General features: G+C 36.4%; 1 protein-coding gene across 1 annotated transcript in view; it reads right to left on the bottom strand.

Moving 5' to 3' along the window:
- SPAG17 (sperm associated antigen 17) overlaps positions 1-19,756 on the bottom strand; it is a 218,408-nt gene that overhangs the window by 90,055 nt on the left and 108,597 nt on the right. The window contains exons 19-23 of the mRNA XM_068538157.1: positions 15,034-15,215; positions 13,356-13,459; positions 4,741-4,980; positions 3,111-3,222; positions 848-1,003 (exon numbers count right to left, since the gene is read on the bottom strand). Coding sequence (XP_068394258.1) covers positions 848-1,003; positions 3,111-3,222; positions 4,741-4,980; positions 13,356-13,459; positions 15,034-15,215 — 794 coding nt within the window. The remainder of the gene's footprint in view (positions 1-847; positions 1,004-3,110; positions 3,223-4,740; positions 4,981-13,355; positions 13,460-15,033; positions 15,216-19,756) is intronic.

Below are 19,756 nucleotides of genomic sequence, written 5' to 3' on the forward strand. Positions count from 1 at the left end.
TGTTTTTAAGTTCTTGGGTACATTCAAACTTGTCAAACATTGTATTCTTACCTTGAATTTAGAAAACACTGTGCCTATAACTAAATTTATTAGCAAGATTTAGTTTCTGATCTTATTACTTATTACTAACTTGAGTCCAAAAGCATTTTATTAATTATCTCATCTCCATTTGCAGGTATAACCTACACTGGGCAAGAAGCAATTAATTTTTCCAGCTGGTGTTACCGGGACACGTTAAATGGTGTTATCAGGAAGTTTCATGGTGTATGATCAATGGACATCCACTTGGAACTCTCATCTACAAGCAGGTAGAGATGCTCATGGCCAAATTTAGGATTTTTTTCTTGTTCTTGCAGTTTAAGAAAATTGATACTACCTGGAGATCTAAGTGATAGAGCATAGATAGAAACCCTATCATTCACAGTCAATATTGCAGAGAAGCCAAACCTTCAGTAGGAATCAATTAATGAGGACCTGAGTCCTAGAGATTGCACTTGGTACAGTGCATAAAACAAAATTCAGGCCAGAATGGACATTGCAAACTCAATGTTGCTACAAAAAGGTAGCTAGGCGAGGTAGACTCTGCATGTCAGCTGGAATCAAGAGCTGGGTTCCCAGAGGAGGCAAAACCAAGTAAGCAGCCCACTATAGATGGGCTATGTATACGATGTATATCCCCTTTACATTAGGGAAAGTGTATATAAACAAGATGGCAAAACACTTCAGTTATCATCTGTAAAAATTACACATGCTACCTGCCAGGGGTGCATGTGTTTCTGTTAGGTGGATAGGTTTGACCTATGGCGGAAGTACTGATACCCACTGCCACAAAGATGCAGCTGCTTACCTTTTTCAAAATGTTGCTCTCCTTCTCTTTCTTCTTTCTCATCTTCTAAAGGATAATCCGCTTTTTTCTCCTTTTTCACAATTTTCTTAGGGTCTCTTAAATGAATTAAAAAATTGTGCTTGTCCTTTTTCACTTTCACTTTGATAAAAGTTGGGCCTGCAGAAGAATCATAGGATAGAAAATGGGCTGATTTTGATGCCCCAATTAAGCTCTGTGATAAGACCGTTAAATAATGCAGCATAGCATTTAAGTCAGGGACTAGAAATACCTAGGGATGTCACCACTTTTATAAAAAGATACCTAAAAGAATAAAGTGATGGTGGAATTCCAGGAAGAAACAGCAGGTGGATCAGGGAGATGTTTGCAGACTTTCTGCTCATACCTAAAATCAAATTACAGAAGGGAGAGTAAATTGGCTAAGGTATACCTATACTCAACTTTATGATCAATCACATGTGATGGTTAATGTGAAAGGATTTTGTAATTGATAAAGAATTGCATAAATGTTAGTTACAGTAGTTATTATTGTTAGTAGGAACATATAAGAATTTCCCAAACAACACATTTTCTGCTAGTGTTCTGACTCTTTCTTTGTCTCCTCTTCCAGCTTTTTTCTTTTTTTTTTAACACGGCCTTTTCTTTTCAACTTTCGTTGAATGATCATATCTCAAAGTTGATAATTAGAATTAAGATAAAAATATACTTACTATGAACCATCTGAAACATATATATTATATGCATATGCAAATGCTGATAAGAGTAAAGAATGGTTACTGAAAATAGAACATAGCATTTTAAAACTTGAGTCCCAGTGCTTTTCTCAGTTCTGTGATTCTGAGTTCCATTTTTAATTACTACTATTTGTACCCTACACCCAGGGTTGATATTCAAAATATTAAATATTTAAAAATATGGTAATATAAATAAATATGCACACCTATCTATTAATAAAAATCCCTTTCATGTTTTAAATGTCTTTATTTTTATTTATTTTTTTTGGCTGCACCAAGTGGCCTGCGGGATCTCAGTTCCCCGACCAGAGATCGAAGCCCCGCCCCCTGCAGTGGAAGCGCCAGGGAAGTCCCCCCTTTCATGTTTTAAATAAACAAACCTTATATAATAAAACAGTCTGGCATTTGATATGAGTTGTACCACAAACCATTCTTTAAATAATTTGAATAATTTGTAGGCCTTTTTATTTTAAAAATCATTGGTAGGATCTTTTGTTTGATGTGGCATTTACTATCTGATGATGCTTGAGCCATGATTCCACATAGGGAATAGCATTCTCACTCTTGTAATGATTTCCTCATTAAATTGATGGTCATTTGATGATAGGAAGGAAGGAAGGGAGGGAAGAAGGGAAGAAGGGAGGAAGGGAGAAAGGGAGGAAGGAAGGAAAATTAAGAGAGGGCTGGAGGAAGGGTAGGGAGTGAGAAGGGGTGGGCTGGTGTCACAGGCAGAGTGTGGGTGGGAGGAGCCCTGGCGTCCCTTGTTGGGTTGCATAATCTTGTGGACATTAAACAGGATCCTGCTCACACCCCCTCCCTACTGACTCTTCCCAGCTCTCAGAGACCACAGCTCCCTACTAGACAATAAGCTGTCAAATAAAACCCAGGTTCTCAAACCCATCCTAAGAAATCTTTAAAGCACAGTGAAAAGAGAAGCTCTACAAGATGTCCCCAGTAAGTTCCCCAGAGCCCAGATCTGCTCTTCCCTTGGGGAGAATGAAGCATTTCCTTTTTCCAGACTAGGTCCTCCTCAGCTCATGTCCAAGACCTCCTTCCCACTTAATGACTTCTGAATCCAGAGGCAATTTCTTTATAGCAAAAATAACTGGATGTCGGCAGCAGGCCCCCAAACTCCGTGCTCCAGAAACCAAATCAGGAATTTGCTCTAAATTCACAGTATGTGCTTAGTTTCTGAGGTAACACTATGTGTTGTAATTAACATTATTAAGTAATGATTTGCTTATTGCAGTTACTATTATACTATTTTCCAATCCTATGGAAATATTTTCATATTTTAACAACTGGAATGTTTGTCTTAGTGTGCCCAGGTAACCTCACGGCTGGCCTGTGCCTTGCAGAGGCTATTATAACAGAAGAGTGTGAAGTCTGAATGTGGGGAACATTGTGCATACATGAATCACTGGGGGCGCATTACTACTCTTACCTATCATACTCAGGAGTACAAGGCCCCAGGATTATCTGAAATGGGTTAATATCCTCCAAACAATTAACCAGCTGCTTTCAAAATGTACCTTTTTCAAATGTTGTCTTTTCTACTTCAATCTGCCCTCCATCGGAAGGATACAGATAATAATTTGTTCCTGAGATTTGGACTGGTGTTTCTCCCATGTTGTATCCATGAAACTAGAAAAGAAAACATCATGCTTTGAGTGTGGAATGGCAATTGACAAAAATTAGGTCATCCATGTGAGCCAGTTAAAGCTGCCATAAGCCTAATTTCTGCTAAATGATTTGTCTGTCACTTTGTAGACTCAGAGGCCAGTGTCCATCTTATCTTTGGCACCTCCTGTAGTGTTATAATGACACGTAGAATTAAAGGGGGTCCATGATTTTAAACTCTGTTCATTGGAGCATCCTTATAACCCAGCGCAAATCAAATCATTGGACTATTGCCAAGGCGGTGAGAAAAGTTATCAATTTCTCTTTCATTGGCTGTTAATTTTCTGTTTAAAGAGAGCTAATATACTGAGGAGTATTGATACTTAACATTTTAGAAGGTCATATGTTAAAGACTTCTTCTTTTTTTTTTTTTTTTACTAAGTGTCGCTTATAGAGCTCCAAGTGATACTGATGCATGCTAAAGCTTGAGAACAACTGGCTCAGAGTAGTAACTAGAAATGACAAGGGCTGTTACTTTTTTTCCCATCTTTTCCTGATTAGGTTTTTCTCATAAAACGGCTTGAGGGAGAGATTGGCAAAGGGAAGGTTTCACAAAAGCATACAGGCAAGAAACGTGGGTGCAAACAGAGAGATAACCCAATGTACTCAGCAAGTCCCATCACCTGAGACAGAAAAAGCCAACCTCTTTGTCCACTATTGTAACTGAGCAGGACCCTATGGGGCCTTCCTGGGACAGACCCCTCCCCCATATCCTCTGCTTTAGCTCCTCTGAAGTACCTAGATAATAGTATTTGAGGCACATTTCCTGAGTTGCCTTACAGATACTAAAACCAGCACCAAATGGAAGAAATGAACTATTGTACTTGATGACCATGAGCACCATAGCCCCCAGACCTACTGGTGCCTAAGGATTGATAATGTTAACCCCTGTGACACTGCCCTGTTACCTCACCATCAACCAATCAGAGAATTCTTCAGGAGATAGTCACATACCCTGCGACTTCCCTCCCTCACCTGGCCTTTAAAAATGCTTTCCTGAAACCCATCGGGAAGTTGGTTGTTTTGAGCACTAGCTACCCAGGACTCCTTGCTTGGTGCCCTGTGATAAACGCTGCACTCTCCTTCTCCACAACCCGGTGTCAGTAGATTGGCGTTACTGTGTGCAGGCAAGTGGACCCAAGTTTGGTTTGATAACGTGTTGACCTATCACAGTTGCTTATTTACATACACCTAAGTGAATGCTTTTGTGTCAAATTTCCATCTTTACCACCCCTAGAAACCTGGTTTCATGGCACTCAAGAAAAACTGGCCTAAGGGTGTTCCTGTCTTGGTGATCGGCTGCAAAGAAGGTCCTAGGTATCACAGGGTGGACTGCAGGTCTGAGATCTTCTATACTAGAAGAAACCCCAAGTCCTCTGTGGTGGCAGTGAAGACTGAAAACCTTATGTTTCCACAGAAGCTGTGTTCTTCCCCAAACAATTAGGAATGACCCAAAGGAGCTTTTTAGAAAATTGATTTTACCGAGTAAACTATCTCAGGTTCTGGTTCCTGGAGGGGATCCTCTGTTATTTCCGGGATCTTTATTTGCTCTTCTTTCAATTTCTCCTTTAAAAAATCTTTTCTCTTGAAATTCCTACTATCTTCTTTCTCTAGTTTTTCCTTGCCTTTCTTTTTACCAGATTCCTTACTCTTCTTTTCTGCTTTTTTTTCTTCCTTTAAGCGTTCTTCTTCAGCTAACCTATCTTGTTCGTCTTTCCATGCCTGTAAACACATTTAAAAAAAATTAATAGGATTTTGAAACAAATCTGATCCTATTCAGGTTCACTTTGGAGAATATTTAACATGATTTTTATACGCTGTATCTCTGATGGATCAAAATACTGAGCTAGAAATTGTGGTGTCATCCTTGACTCTTTCTCTCACCCAACTTCTGTATGCTAAACACTGCCAATGCTGTTCAGAGATCTCTCTTCACTGCAGCTTTTTCTCTCACCCTCTGTTGAAATTTTCTTTACTTCAGGTCTTTTTATCTTTAACCTGAACTATTGCATCAGCCTCTTAGCTGGTCTCCCTGGCTCTTATAATTTTCCACAAGAATCCAATCCCCAGTTTAGGTTCTAAACATGGTTAATCAGCAGTATGGTAGACTAGATGTCCAAAGATACATTCCTGGCATAAAATATTTCAGAAATGATGGATAAAATATCAAATCATCATTGTAATGCATAGCAGTGCTGGCAGCAAAGTAAAAAATATGAGAAAGCACTAATTCAATGAGGGAAGGAAGCACTGAAAATAGCAGTTTCCCAGGGCTATCTGCCCATCTCTGGAAGCCAAGAACTTGGGTTTTGGGAGTTATAGGGACTAGAGCCAGAACCCAGGAGATCAGAGACCTGTGAATAGCATGGGTATTTTTTTAAAAATGACACCTTCACTGAGTGAAGTAGAAAAAAATCTTGCCCCATAGAATAAAATCATGAAACCTAGCCAGCTTCCCTGGCCCTGAGTTAAAGTAGGAGCAGAGAGGGCAGGAGGAAATTGGCCCTGAGAACTCTTAACCACAAGCCTGTCCTCACATAGATTTGTGGCCAAAATGTACATCACCTTAAAAATATTCTGAAAAGATTGTGGGCAAAATGTGAGTTCACAAAGGAAAATCGCAAAATGTGAGGAACTAAGTCAAAATCAAAAACCTGAAGAAGAAACAAGCTCTGAAATTATACTTGCAAAGACTGCAGATATTGGAATTATCAAACAGAGAATATAAAATCAGTATTTTAATATGCTTAAAGAAAGAAAAGGAGGCATCAAAAGTATTAGTAAAAACAAGAGAGTATCAAAAATCAGTGAGTTTGAAGGCCCTATTGGAAATGGAATAGGATTTTTGAAAAGGCAGTATTTGAATAGATAATGGATGAGACATTTCCAGAGCTGATGAAAGACACTAATCCTAAGATTTAGGAAGGCCAGTGAATCAAACCCAGGAAATGATAGTGGTGTGCTGGACCTGGGTCATATTGACTTGGAAGAGTTTACTGTTAAATTTTCAGGAATTTTGCGAGCCAGTTTTAACCACATCCATTATTAAAATCAAATGATACAAATGCACAATAAAATACCATTAAAAACAAAGGCAATAAATACTCAAAACTTACCACTTTCCTAACTATTTTGTTACATTGAACTATGATTTATGCCAGCGGTCCCCAACCTTTTTGGCACCAGGGTCCGGTTTCGTGGAAGACAATTTTTCCATGGACAGGGCTGGGTCGGGGGTGGTTCAGGCGGTAACGCGAGTGACAGTTCAGGCGGTAATGTGAGTGATGGGGAGTGAAAGGGAGCAGCAAATGAAGCTTCCCTCGCTCGCCCGCCCACAGCTCACCTCCTGCTGTGCGGCCCAGTTCCTAACAGGCCGCGGACCAGAAGTGGTCCGCAGCCTGGGGCTTGGGGACCCCTGATCTATGCCCTTGGGGTTATCTATGTAAATTGTATCTGTATGGTAGAACTATAACAGTGTGCTACTGCATATTGTTTCCAACTCCGCATACAGTGACATCTTATCAGTAGCTTGAAGTCAGCCATGATGGGAGTATTTACACTACAGAGATCAGCAAATGCTACAAATCAGGGATTTATTGACTACTCGTTGATTATATAGACTTTAAAAAATGATGGAGAAGATGTTAATAATGCAGTGTGTTGTGTTTTGAGATGTTACACTGTAACTAGCACAAAAAAAAATTGAGGAAATATTCTTCCAGTATTTAAAAACTATTACCTGATACAGCAAAGCAGTTGCTAATGTCATTGGTGAATAAGCGAGACATATCCCCCTGTTGTTCATTTTTGTCTTACTTGTTCATGTAAATGAAAATATCAATCAGCATTCATTGTGGAACTACACTTGTTTGTCAATTGCAACTATAGGCTGGCTAAAGATGTAAGAGCTTAGTAAAAATCAATGAAAGCAATTCTGTGAGAATCAACTGGCTAAATGGAATTTACAATAAAGAGTATTACATATTTTATTATTTGTAAATTGTGTGCTATACATACCATATATCAGTAAAATTTAGAATAAACTATCTATCTATACAGAATTTTTTTTCTTAGAGAGCTAATGCTAAACATTTACCAGCACACCACTGCACGTTTTCAAAGCATCTAGAGAGAAAAGAAGAACTGTCTATAAAAGAATGACAAGTTAGATCGACAATCAATTTATTGGGTTGGCCAAAAAGTCTGTTCCATAGCATCTTATGGAAAAACCTGAACAAAATTTTGGCCAACCCAATATTAACAACTACAACATCAGGTAGAAAAATGTGGAACAAAATCTTGAGAGTATAACAAGATACAAAAAAGTCAACCAAGAATTTTATAAATTAAAACTATGTTTAATGAATAAGGGTAAAGTAAAACCATTTTTCAGACATGTAAAACTGAGGTCCAATAGCAACCAACTCCCACTAAAGGAAGTTCTAAAGGAAATACTCCCAAAATAGAAGATGTGAGAAGAAATGCTCAACAAAACAAATGGTAAGCATGGGGCTAAATCTCAATAGCATTGACTGTATAAAGCAATGACAATAATAATGTCTAATTTGTGAGAACAAAAAAAATCAAGATAAAACTTAAACACAGGTTGGGAGAGAGGAAGGAATTTTAATAATTCCTTGTATTGTTCTGGAAAAAAGATATTTTATTGAGACTTCATTAAATTATATATATAAGTTGAAAATCTAGAGCAACCACTAGTAGAATACAAATAAAGTGTATACATTATAAACTTTTCCTATTAAGGGCCAGATAGTAAATATTTTAGGCTTTTTGGGTCAAAAGACAATATCAAGGATATTGTGTAGGTATTTATGTAAGAAGCAAGAAAAGTAATTTCTGAAAATATTTTATTGACAACTCACTGAGTACAATTTTTCCCCATAATACAGTCTACTAATATGAAAAATAGAATTCTTCGGGTGAGGGAGGATAGCATTTTACTTAGAGTTAAAATTAGTGTTCCCTATCATCAAGTTGATTGCAAGTAAAAAAGAAAAAAAAAACATGCAAAAGAAAACAAGAAAAAAGAAAAAAGGATCACAGAAAAGGTAGGAAAATAGAAAACAGATTGAAAATCGAAAATAAACTATATATCTTAATATATAGTTTATTAGAATAGATATAAATGGATTCAAGTCTTCTGCTAAAAGAAAAATCATCAGTATAATTTTTTTAAAAAATCTAGTTTATAATCCCTGTTTACAAGAGACACACTTAAATTATAAAGCCACAGAAAGGTAAAAATAAAGAGATAGAATTTGCCAGTAAAATACTATCTGAAAGACAGCTCCTATCTCTTTGTTTTTCTTTATTAATTTTAGAATCAGCTTTCCAAGGTTCATAAAAAAACTGCTGAAATTTTGATAGGAATATATTTCTATTTCCCATTGTGGTCACAGTGACTCTAGCCCTTGGTGTTATGAGAATGGTGAACAAAAGGGCCATTGTGAAAAAACTACCTATTGTTGAAACTCTGGGCTGCTGTAACATGATTTGTTCAGATAAAACTAGAACCCTGACAAAGAATGAAATGACTGTTACCCACATATTTACTTCAGATGGCCTGCATGCTGAGGTTACTGGAGTTGGCTACAGTCCATTTGGGGAAGTGATTGCTGATGGTGATGTTGTTCATGGATTCTATAACCCATCTGTTAGCAGAATTTTTGAGGCGGGCTGTGTGTGCAATGATGCTGTAATTAGAAACAACACTCTAATGGGGAAACCAATGGAAGGAGCCTTAATTGCTCTTGCAATGAAGATGGGTCTTGATGGACTTCAACAGGATTATATCAGAAAAGCTGAATACCCTTTTAGCTCTGAGCAGAAGTGGATGGCTGTTAAGTGTGTGCACCAAACACAGCAGAAAACAAAATCAACCAATGTAACTAACAAAACCCAAACCCACTGACCTGACTCAGGATCTAGAAGAGGTCAGCCTGGCACAGATATGAAAAACGTACCAATTTAAAAACAACCCCACGGGACTTCCCTGGTGGTGCAGTGGTTAAGAATCCACCTACCAATGCAGGGGACACGGGTTCGATCCCTAGTCTGGGAAGATCCCACATGCAGTGGAGCAAATAAGCCCGTGTGCCACAACTACTGAGCCTGTGCTCTAGAGCCAGTGAGCCACAACTACTGAGCCCGTGTGCCTCAACTGCTAAAGCCCGCGTGCCTAGAGCCCTGCTCTGCAACGACAAGCCCGCACACCGCAAAGAAGAGTAGCCCCTGCTCGCCGCGACTAGAGAAAGCCCACAGGCCGCAACGAAGACCCAACGCAACCAAAAATAAATAAATAAATAAATAAATAAATAAATAAATAAATAAATCTTAAAAAAAACAAAAGAAAGTATGAGTATATACTTTCAAAGGTATATGAGTATATTTCACTTCCTAAACTGAGTCTTTTCATCCATGACCATGGTATATTTTCCCACTTATTCAGGTGTTTATTGTCCTTCAATAATATGTTGTAATTTTCTCCATAAAGAAAAATCTTTTATTAATTTATTTTTCTTGGCACCTTATAGTTTTTGTTGCTCTTGTGAATGATATTGATTTTATGTTACATTTTCTAATCGGTTATTGCTGGTGAATAGGAACTCCAGTGATTTTTTTCTATGTTAATCTTGCATACTGTAACCTTGCTGCGCTTCCTTAATTCATTTTAAAAGCCAACATGCACCCCAATTTCATAGCAGCATTATTTAAAATAGCCAAGATATGGAAGCAACCTAAGTGTCCATCAACAGATGAACAGCTAAAGTAGATGTGATATATATATATATATACAATGGAATACTACTCAGCCATAAAAAGAATGAAATTTTGCCATTTGCAACAACATGGATAGACTTGGAGGGTATTATGCTACATGAAATAAGTCAGAGAAAGACAAATACTGTATGATATCACTTACATGTAGAATCTAAGAAATACAAAAAAACTAGTGAATATAACAAAAAAGAAACAGACTCACAGATATAGAGAACAGATTAGTAGTTACCAGTGGGGAGAGGGAGGGGGAGGGGCAATATAGGGGAAGGAGATTAAGAGGTACAAAGTATTAGGTATAAGATAAACTACACGGATCTATTATACAACACAGGGAATATAGCCAATATTTTGTAACAACTATAAATGTAGTGATTTTTTTTTTTAGTTACAGTCAGATCTTTATTTGAAAATCTCATCTGCCAACTTAGTGCTTTCCACCAACTCAGGGTGAGAAACCTTCACAGGCTTCACAATCTTTTGATTAGGTGCTGCCTTTGTAGTAGCCATTGCTGTCTTTATAAAATAGTGAATCACTATATTGAACACCTGTAGCTTATACAATACTGTACATCAACTACACTTAAATTTAAAAAAAGAGCAAATACATGGTGTCTCCCTGGTGGTCTGGTGGTTAAGATTCCATGCTTCCACTACAGGAGGCGTGGGTTCGATCCCTGTTCAGGGAAAGTTCCACATACTGTGAGGTGCCGCGTCCCCCCCGCCAAAAAAGGAAGCCAACATAACCTTAATAGTAATGCTTGTTAAGAACAACACAAAAGCCTATCATTTCACTCATCATAGACACAAAAATTCTAGATAAAATACTATCAGAACAAAGCCAGTTGTTTATTAAAATAATTATTAATTAAATATTATATTATTAATTAAAATATTATTAAAATAATAACATTCTATGAAAAAAATGGTGCTATAATTTTTAATCAATAATGTACATAAAGATGGACTCAGGGGCTTACTAAAAATTAAAATTCCCAAAGATCAGTTAGGATGGAGTGAAAACATGTGTATTTTAAGTCTCTCCTCCCCCCAGAGATACCTAGGCAATTATGGCATATGTGGTTTTGTGGGATAAGGACTAAACTTTAGGAAATGCTGAAGAGAAGTTTGTTTTAGAAATACAAAAGTTATTCATATTGTTAAATCAATCTCCATAATTCAATATATCTCCTAAATAAAGGGAAAAACCCCCCAATAGAAACTAGTTTCAATACCAACAGACACTTTAAAAATTTAATAAGATTAAGCAGCAAATAATAATAAACTTAAAGATTTGCCATGTAATTATCTTTACCATTAATACCAAGAAGCCAGGGAGGCTCACCAATCTTAACCAACGCTGTTTTGAGGGTTATTGCATACTGATGGAGGTGGGGAAATCAGCTCCTGCCTACCCAATCTATAAGCTTACAACAAAGCTACTGTAATTAAAATAGTATGGTACTTGTATAAGAATAATTAAGTGGGTGACTGAAACAGAATACAGCATTCAAAAATGGTTTAAAATACCATCACATTGGGATTAGGTTTTCAACATATGAATTTTGAAGGACACGAACACTCAGTAGACACTATAGTGTTCAGAACAGTTCAGAATATCTCTTATCATTTTATAGGGATCTTTAAAAATGGATTAAAAAAATAAATGGGTACCTAATATGTGACATATCAACATTCCAATTTAAGGGATGGGGATTAATATTACATTTAATTAAATGGTACTAGTAAAACGACAGTCCATCTGGGCAGAGAAAAAGACCCTTACATTATGCTACATAACATGTAGTTCAGATAGATTAGATCTCTGAATATAAAAAGGATGTCTATGAAAATATTCTAAGAGAGTGCAGGAAAATTAACATACAAACTCAAGGTGGAATCAACCTGATGGAACCAAAAACACAGAAGCCCTAAAACCATAAAAAAAAAAATGACCGATTTTAAAAACCCTTTTTTTGACAAGCTGTAACATACAAAAAGAGCACAAATCCTAAGTGAACAGCTGAATGAATTAGCACCAAGTAAGTGCTCCTGTAAAACTACCACCAGGTTAAGAAATAGACGATCTCCAGGTCCCCAGAAGCCCTCCTCACGCTTCTCCTCAATTACCACCCACTTGTACTGCCCCAAAGGCAAACATCATCCTAATTTTTAATACATTAGTTTAGCTTTGCCTATTTAAAAACTTACGTAAACGAAATCCTACATAAGGTATATAGTCTTTTAACTTTCTCTTCTTTTGCTTAACATGTTGTGTGTGAGATTCATCCATATTTCTGTGTGTAGCTATATGTCATTTATTTCCAGAGCTGCATAGTATTTCATCACATGAACCATTCTAGGCATTCTACTGATGAATCTTTGAATTGTTTCCAGTTTGGGAGAATTAAAAATAATGCTGCAAGAAAAACTGTGTCCATGTGTCTTGGTGAACACATGCATGCATAAGTATATTAGGTATATACTTAGGAGTGAAACTATTTGGTTAAAGAGAAATCATATGCTTAACTTTAGTAGCTATGTCCAATTTTCCGAAGTAGAAGTACCAACTTACACTTCAATCAGCAGTGCATGAGAATTTGCTTTACTTCACATCCTTGACAAAATCTGGCATTGTGTCTTTTAAATTTTGGCCAAAGATGATTGATTTGACTATATAAAAGTTAAATATTTCTGTATAAATTTAAAAAATGGTATTTATTACTGAGGAAATTGTTTAATAAATTAAGGTACAACCAAATCATAGACTAATATAATGCTGTGAAAATAAGTTAGATCTCTAGATATTGTTCGGAAGTGATATTCATGATGTGTTGCCAAGAGAAAAAGGCATGTAGCAGAGTTAAAAAGAAACATACCAAACCTAAACCAAAACCAAACATGAATACTCTCTTTATATTTGTGCATGCACGCTTGTATGTGCATAGAACATGCGAAATCATTAATATTTCTGACTTCAGGGTCTTAGGACAGCCAGGTTAAGTTTGAGTTCTTATAAAAGCATGTATTACTTTTGTTATTAAAAATTCCAATAAAAATGCAAACAAAAACAACTCCCTGCAGCAGATGCAGACAGTTTACCAACTACGAACAAGGCACTGCCCTGGATTTTGGCACAATTTCCTAGAGGCTTATCATCTGGTGGAGGAGATAGCTTGGTGGAGAGACTGTCATTTCAAGTTTAGCAAAAAGATTATTTCCCATTATACCACACAAACTAGCACAAAATAACTTTGAACTTGTGATTTGTCAGTGTCATTTGTCTTTCCTTGGATTACCTTCAGAGAGCCTTCTAAAATAAAAGGAATCTTTTCCTTCTCTTTTTCTTTTTCTTTTTCTTTTTCTTGATCTGATATCTCTGTTTTGCTCATTCCTTTGTTACCTATAACCAGAGAAAATTAAACTTCTTAGTAAAACTCTCTAAAATAAGGTTTCATAGAAGGACCAAGCGTCTGGCTTGTAGGGGATCCCCATTCACTCATCTCTGAATTCTTTTTTTGTCATCTCTAGAGCGGACATCTGAAGTGGAACTGAGCTCTTTTAGGGATGAACAACTCACCATCTGTGGAGGCAGTACATTCCATTCTCAAAGTGTTGAGATTTTCAAGCTTTTAGTGAACTGGACTCTCTCTCACTAGAGTTTTAACCTAATTAATCCTAATTTAACCCCTTAAGACCACACAGAACAAATTTAACTTTTCTTTCTATACTGAAGCCCTCCTCTTGCCATTATAGTTATTCTGTTGTGAAGATTTACATCTGTCCTGACTTGAGAGGCCTCAAACTGAATGCAATACATACCAGGTGTATTCCAATCCCAATTCCAAATAAACCATTTTCTGAATTTGGTCCATAGACACCCAGATAATTATTAAGCTTTTGGTTCTGCTCAGAAGCAGAATAAAGAAAAGGCAGTCAACCCACAATTTTTGTTACTAACAGTAAAGTATGGCCTGGACACGATTGTGAGAGGGCAGCCCTACCTGTCTTTTTAGATAGTCCCATCGAGTATTCCAATTACCTAGTACTGTCCTGCTGCACCCCCATCAGGAGGAAGGCTGAGTTGATGGATGGATTATGTAACCATTTTGGTGAAAGGTGAATGCTTCATCTTTGACTTGGTTTTCCAAGTTTTATTTTAGAATCAACCAAGCACAAATTCCTTTGGTAGTTTACAGAGGTTGCAAAAACTTTGGGAATTATATAGTTTTGCTTCTTTATAGGAAATCACTCTCAACTTGGTTATCAGAAACAATGAGTATTATTCACACAGAGTTAATTTCCTTTGTATGAACCCAGTGAAATATCTTTATTTTCCAGATGAATTACCTCGACATTTCACTTATTTATCAAGTATCCTTCCTCTTTTTCTCACCCTCTTCTCTCTGACTGACAGCATCAAAGCCATGAAAATTGACAACAACAAAAATGAAAATATCTATTGATCCAACATCCTGTCGAGTCCATGTCACAGGCCCCCAACAATCCGTTTTTCCTTCATTTTTAAATTCTAACTCCCAGTTAGTCTCGGGACTCTTCTGTTTACTCTTCTAAGGAAGGTCTTGTTTTAATCTCACTTTGGAAGCCATAATGATTCTTACGGAGACATACTGACTCTGAATTGAACTCATGTATTGCCAACAAAACTTAGATAGGCAAACCTATCAACCCCAGCAAAATGAAGACACTTGGCATTTCTCAGCATCACACTGGATCTGAACAGATTGAATCTTTCAGATCTGGCAGGAAGTGTGGTCAATATAAGACAAGTATCAATCAATATACAACAAATATTCTCAACATATTTAGAATGCAGCTATTCTATTTTTTAGGGAAAGTGAAGAGTCACAGAAATTTTGTGGACAACTCTTTTTAATCCTGAAATGTTCACTGTCTTGATTAAATTAATAAATAGAATGTCTTTGGACTTATGTATAAGTTCAACTGGTTACTTATTTTTAGATTTTTTAATAGAATAAATTTTTCTAGTAGAAGAAATTTTGGTACCAGCAGAAGATTTTATTTCCAGCTCATTCTTGGTCCTACTGATTTCCTCAGCCATTTTAGCTTCCTGATATACAGCTTCTTCTTTTATGATCCAATCTTGAATGGATTTTGCAACAAGTTCCAAATAATTCCTAAAAGAAAGCAAAGAACAGCAGGTGACAATTGAGTTAATATTAGTTAAAGTAAACAAGTGCTTAAGATACTGATTGTGCAAATAACTTTTAAAAAATGAACTGATTCTAAATTGCCCATGTAACAAATGTAATAGCAATATATCCTAGAATATATTTTGTACAAAGTAGTCATATATAAATATCCAATAAACATTTGAAAATTTTTCAGCTTCCTTCATGATTAAAGATGTATAAAATTAAAAATTAGATATTTCCATCCAAACCAAAGATTAAAATGCATGATAATACCAAGAGTTGATGATGGTTTGGAGAAACAGTCATTCTCAATGCTATTAATTGGAGAGTAATATGGCAAAATCTCTTTTTAGGGCAGTTTTATAGCACAATAGGTACTATCTTAATTGACTGACAGCTAAGTGACTCACTGGATTAGCTGAAACACTGCACTCTTGCTATAAAACTTACTGGCCCTTGAATACCCACATCCTAAATACTACACCCTAAGCTGCTTGTGCATTTATGTATACATCAGCATCTTATTGCTTACCGGGATTCAGTAATATTTGCTCCCAAATCCATTTATTCTATTTATACTGATTATTGTAATTATTTTAACTAAATGTTATGTACACTTACAATATATGAATATCCAAAGAAAGTTGTTGCTAGGGAAAAATGTTGAAATATTTGGGCTTGACAATAAAGATTAGTTAATGTCAAATTGTATGAAAGTGAGGAAAAAAGTTTTGAAAAAATAAAACTAGGTGAATTCTATACTCAAGTTGCTTCATTATTTTCTTTAATTCTTGATCTCTTTTAAAGAAAAGAAATGCAAATTGGAAAAGAAGTAGTAAAACTGTCACTGTTTGCACATGACGTGGTACTATACATAGAAAATCCTAAAGATACTACCAGAAAACTACTAGACCTCATCAGTTAATTTGGTAAAGTTGCAGGATACAAAATTAATAAACAGAAATCTGTTGCATTTCTATACACTAAAAACAAAATAGCAGAAAGAGAAATTAAGTAAACAATCCCACTTACCATTGCATCAAAAAGAATAAAATACCTAGGAATAAACCTACCTAAGGAGGCAAAAAACCTATACTCCAAAAACTATAAGACACTGATGAAAGAAATTGAAGAGGACACAAACAGATGGAAAGATGTACTGTGTTCTTGGATTGGAAGAACCAATATGGTTAAAATGACCATACTAACCAAGGCTATCTATAGATCCAATGCAACCCCTATCAAATGCCCAATGGCATTTTTCACAGAACTAGAACAAAATTTTTAAAATTTGAATGGAAATATAAAAGACCCTGAATAGCCAAAGCAATCTTGAAAAAGAAGAATGGAGCTGGAGGAATCAGGCTCCCTGACTTCAGACTATACTACAAAACTACAGTCATCAAAACAGTATGGCACTGGCAGAATATAGACCAATGGAACAGGATAGAAAGCCCAGAAATAAACCCACACACTTATGGGCAATTAATCTATGGCAAAGGAGGCAAGAATATACAAAACAATGGAGAAAAGATAGTCTCTTCAATAAGTGGTGCTGGGAAAACTGGACAGCTACATGTAAAAAGATGAAATTAGAACACTCCCTAACACCATACACAAAAATAAACTCAAAATGGATTAAAGACCTAAATGTAAGGTCAGACACTATAAAACTCTTAGAGGAAAACATAGGAAGAACACTCTTTGATATAAATTGCAGCAATAATTTTTGGATCTGTCTCCTAGAATAATGGAAATAAAAACAAAAATAAACAAATGGCTCCTAATTAAACTTAAAAGCTTTTGCACAGCAAAGGAAACCATAAACAAAATGAAAAGATAACCTATGGAATGGGAGAAAATATTTGCAAACTATGTGATGGAGAAGGGATTGATTTCCAAAATATACAAACAACACATACAGCTCAATATAAAAAAAAACAAACAACCCAATCAAAAAAATGGGCAGAAGATGTAAATAGTTATTTCTCCAATGAAGACATACAGATGGTCAATAGGCACATGAAAAAATGCTCAATGTTGTTAATTACTAGAGAAATGCAAATCAAAACTACAATGAGGTATCACCTCATACCAGTCAGAATGACCATCATCAAAAAGTCTACAAATAATAAATGCTGGAGAGGGTGTGGAGAAAAGGGAACTCTCCTGCACTGTTTGTGGGAATGTAAATTGGTACAGCCACTATGGGGAACAGTATGGAGTTTCCTTAAAAAACTAAAAATAGAGTAACCATAAGATCCAGCAATCCCACTCCTGGGCATATATCCAGAGAAACCATACTTTGAAAAGACACATGTGCCCCAGTGTTCACTGCAGCACTATTTAAAATAGCCAGGACATGGAAGCAACCTAAATGTCCATCAACAGAGAAATGGATGAAGAAGATGTGGTACATATATACAATGGAATATTACTCAGCCATAAAAAGGAACAAAACTGGTCATTTATAGAGATGTTGATAGACATAGAGAGTATCATACAGACTGAAGTCCGAAAGAGAGAAACAAATATCATATATTAATGCATATATATGGAATCTAGAAAAATGGTATAGATGATCTTATTTGCAAAGCAGAAATAGAGACACAGACATAGAGAACAAATATATGGATACCAAGGGAGAAAGGGGTGGGGTGGGAGGAACTGGGAGATTGGGATTGACACATATACACTATTGATACTAGATATAAAATAGACAACTAATGAGAACATACTGTATAGCACAGGGAACTCTACTTACTGCACTGTGGTGACCTAAATGGGAAGGAAATCCAAAAAAAGAGGGGATGTATGTATATGTATAGTTGATTCATTTTGCTCTACAGCAGAAAGTAACACAACATGGTAAAGCAACTATACTCCAATAAAAATTAACTTAAAAATAATAAAAAAATTTAATAATACAATACCTTATTTGCCTAAAAAAAAAGAGAAAGAAATCAACTAAAAATTGTAGACTATGAATTATGGTTACACAACATCTTCATTTGGAAGGTAAAACATATCTCAAACTCAACATGCCCCAAATCAAACCCCTGATCTTCCACTCCAAACTGCTCATCAAGCCCTTTGGCCTCTTAGCTGATGGCAAGTCTGCACTTGTCATCAGGTTGTGTTGAATAGGTCAAATACCCTGAAGTTATCTTTGACTACTCTTGTTTCTCATGTTCTTCTTCCAATATGTCAGGAAATCCAAATGATTTTTTAAAACATATTTGAAATACATTCAGAATCTGATCACTTCTCACTCCCTTTACCACTATTGTCCTGGTCTGTCACTACCACCTTTTGCTAGGATTGCTGCCATAGACTCCCAACAAGTCTCCTTGTTCCTACCCTCGACCCCCTGTAGTCTATTCTAGAGAGAGCGAGTAGGAAGATCCCTTTCATCCTTAAGTCATATCATGTCTCTCTTATGCTCAGGACCCTTCAATAAGTCTGCATTTCAAACAAAACCCAGAATCATGAGTACTAATCTGTGATGAGAGAACACAGATATGTATATTTCAAATGAGATAACAAAATAAGGAATATTTTAGCATTCAATGATTCAGGAAATTTGCCACCCACAGATACTTTCTGAAAGAACTACTCACAAATGTATTCCAGCTGCGTTAAGAAAAAACATCCAAGACAACACGGGATATAAGTAAGAGTTGAGAAATAATAATACTTACAATTAAATGTAGGTAACTATGTATGCCACTTATTTATGATTAAAAAATATTACTTTACAATTGGAAATAAAATTTTTCGGCAATTTCTAAATGGGAGGTAGGAGATTTGTTGGGAGTAAGTGAAAATATGTTAAAGATTTTAACATTTTCTGTGAAATGATATTAATATTCTTTAACCCTAGCTATTATATAAAAATGTTTAAATATGTGATTTAAAAGGATAAGTGTAACTTCTAGAAGAATATAAATACAATGTATGACTTCTAAAAATCACATGCTAAGAATGAACTAAGAAAATTGAATCTAACAAAAGGAAGGAAAGGGATTAATCCTGAAGTAAAAATGTGTGTTTATAAATTTAATGGTAAGACACGGCCCCCGGCTGCCATCTTGGATGCAGTGTCTTTTGTCTCACTTCTACAGATGGCCCGCCTGAGCTGAAGTGTTGGTGGCAGCCATTCGGCACTAGGAACTCTGGTCGGAAGAGCTGGGTGCAAGGCCTCTGCACGTGGCCCTCTGTGAGCAAGGGAAACCCGACTAAGCACAAAGGGAAAAAAAGCCATCTCAGAGCTGTGACTATTTTCAAGGCTATTGTTTTTCTCTGTGGAACACTGCCTTTGGGGCAAAACAAAGAAGCAGCAGCTGATTCTAATGTGCAGTGCAGAAGGAGAGACACTGCAAGCCAGCTTCTCCAACTCTGAAGGCACTCCAGCCGTGTGGCTGACAGGGTCTTGGTGCTCCGGCTGGGTGTCAGGCCTGACCCTCTGAGGTGTGAGAGCCAAGTTCAGGACACTGGACCACCACAAGCCTCCTGGCCCCACA

This window comes from Eschrichtius robustus, chromosome 3 (genome assembly GCF_028021215.1).
Source record: "Eschrichtius robustus isolate mEscRob2 chromosome 3, mEscRob2.pri, whole genome shotgun sequence".
In the NCBI taxonomy this organism is placed as follows: domain Eukaryota; kingdom Metazoa; phylum Chordata; class Mammalia; order Artiodactyla; family Eschrichtiidae; genus Eschrichtius; species Eschrichtius robustus.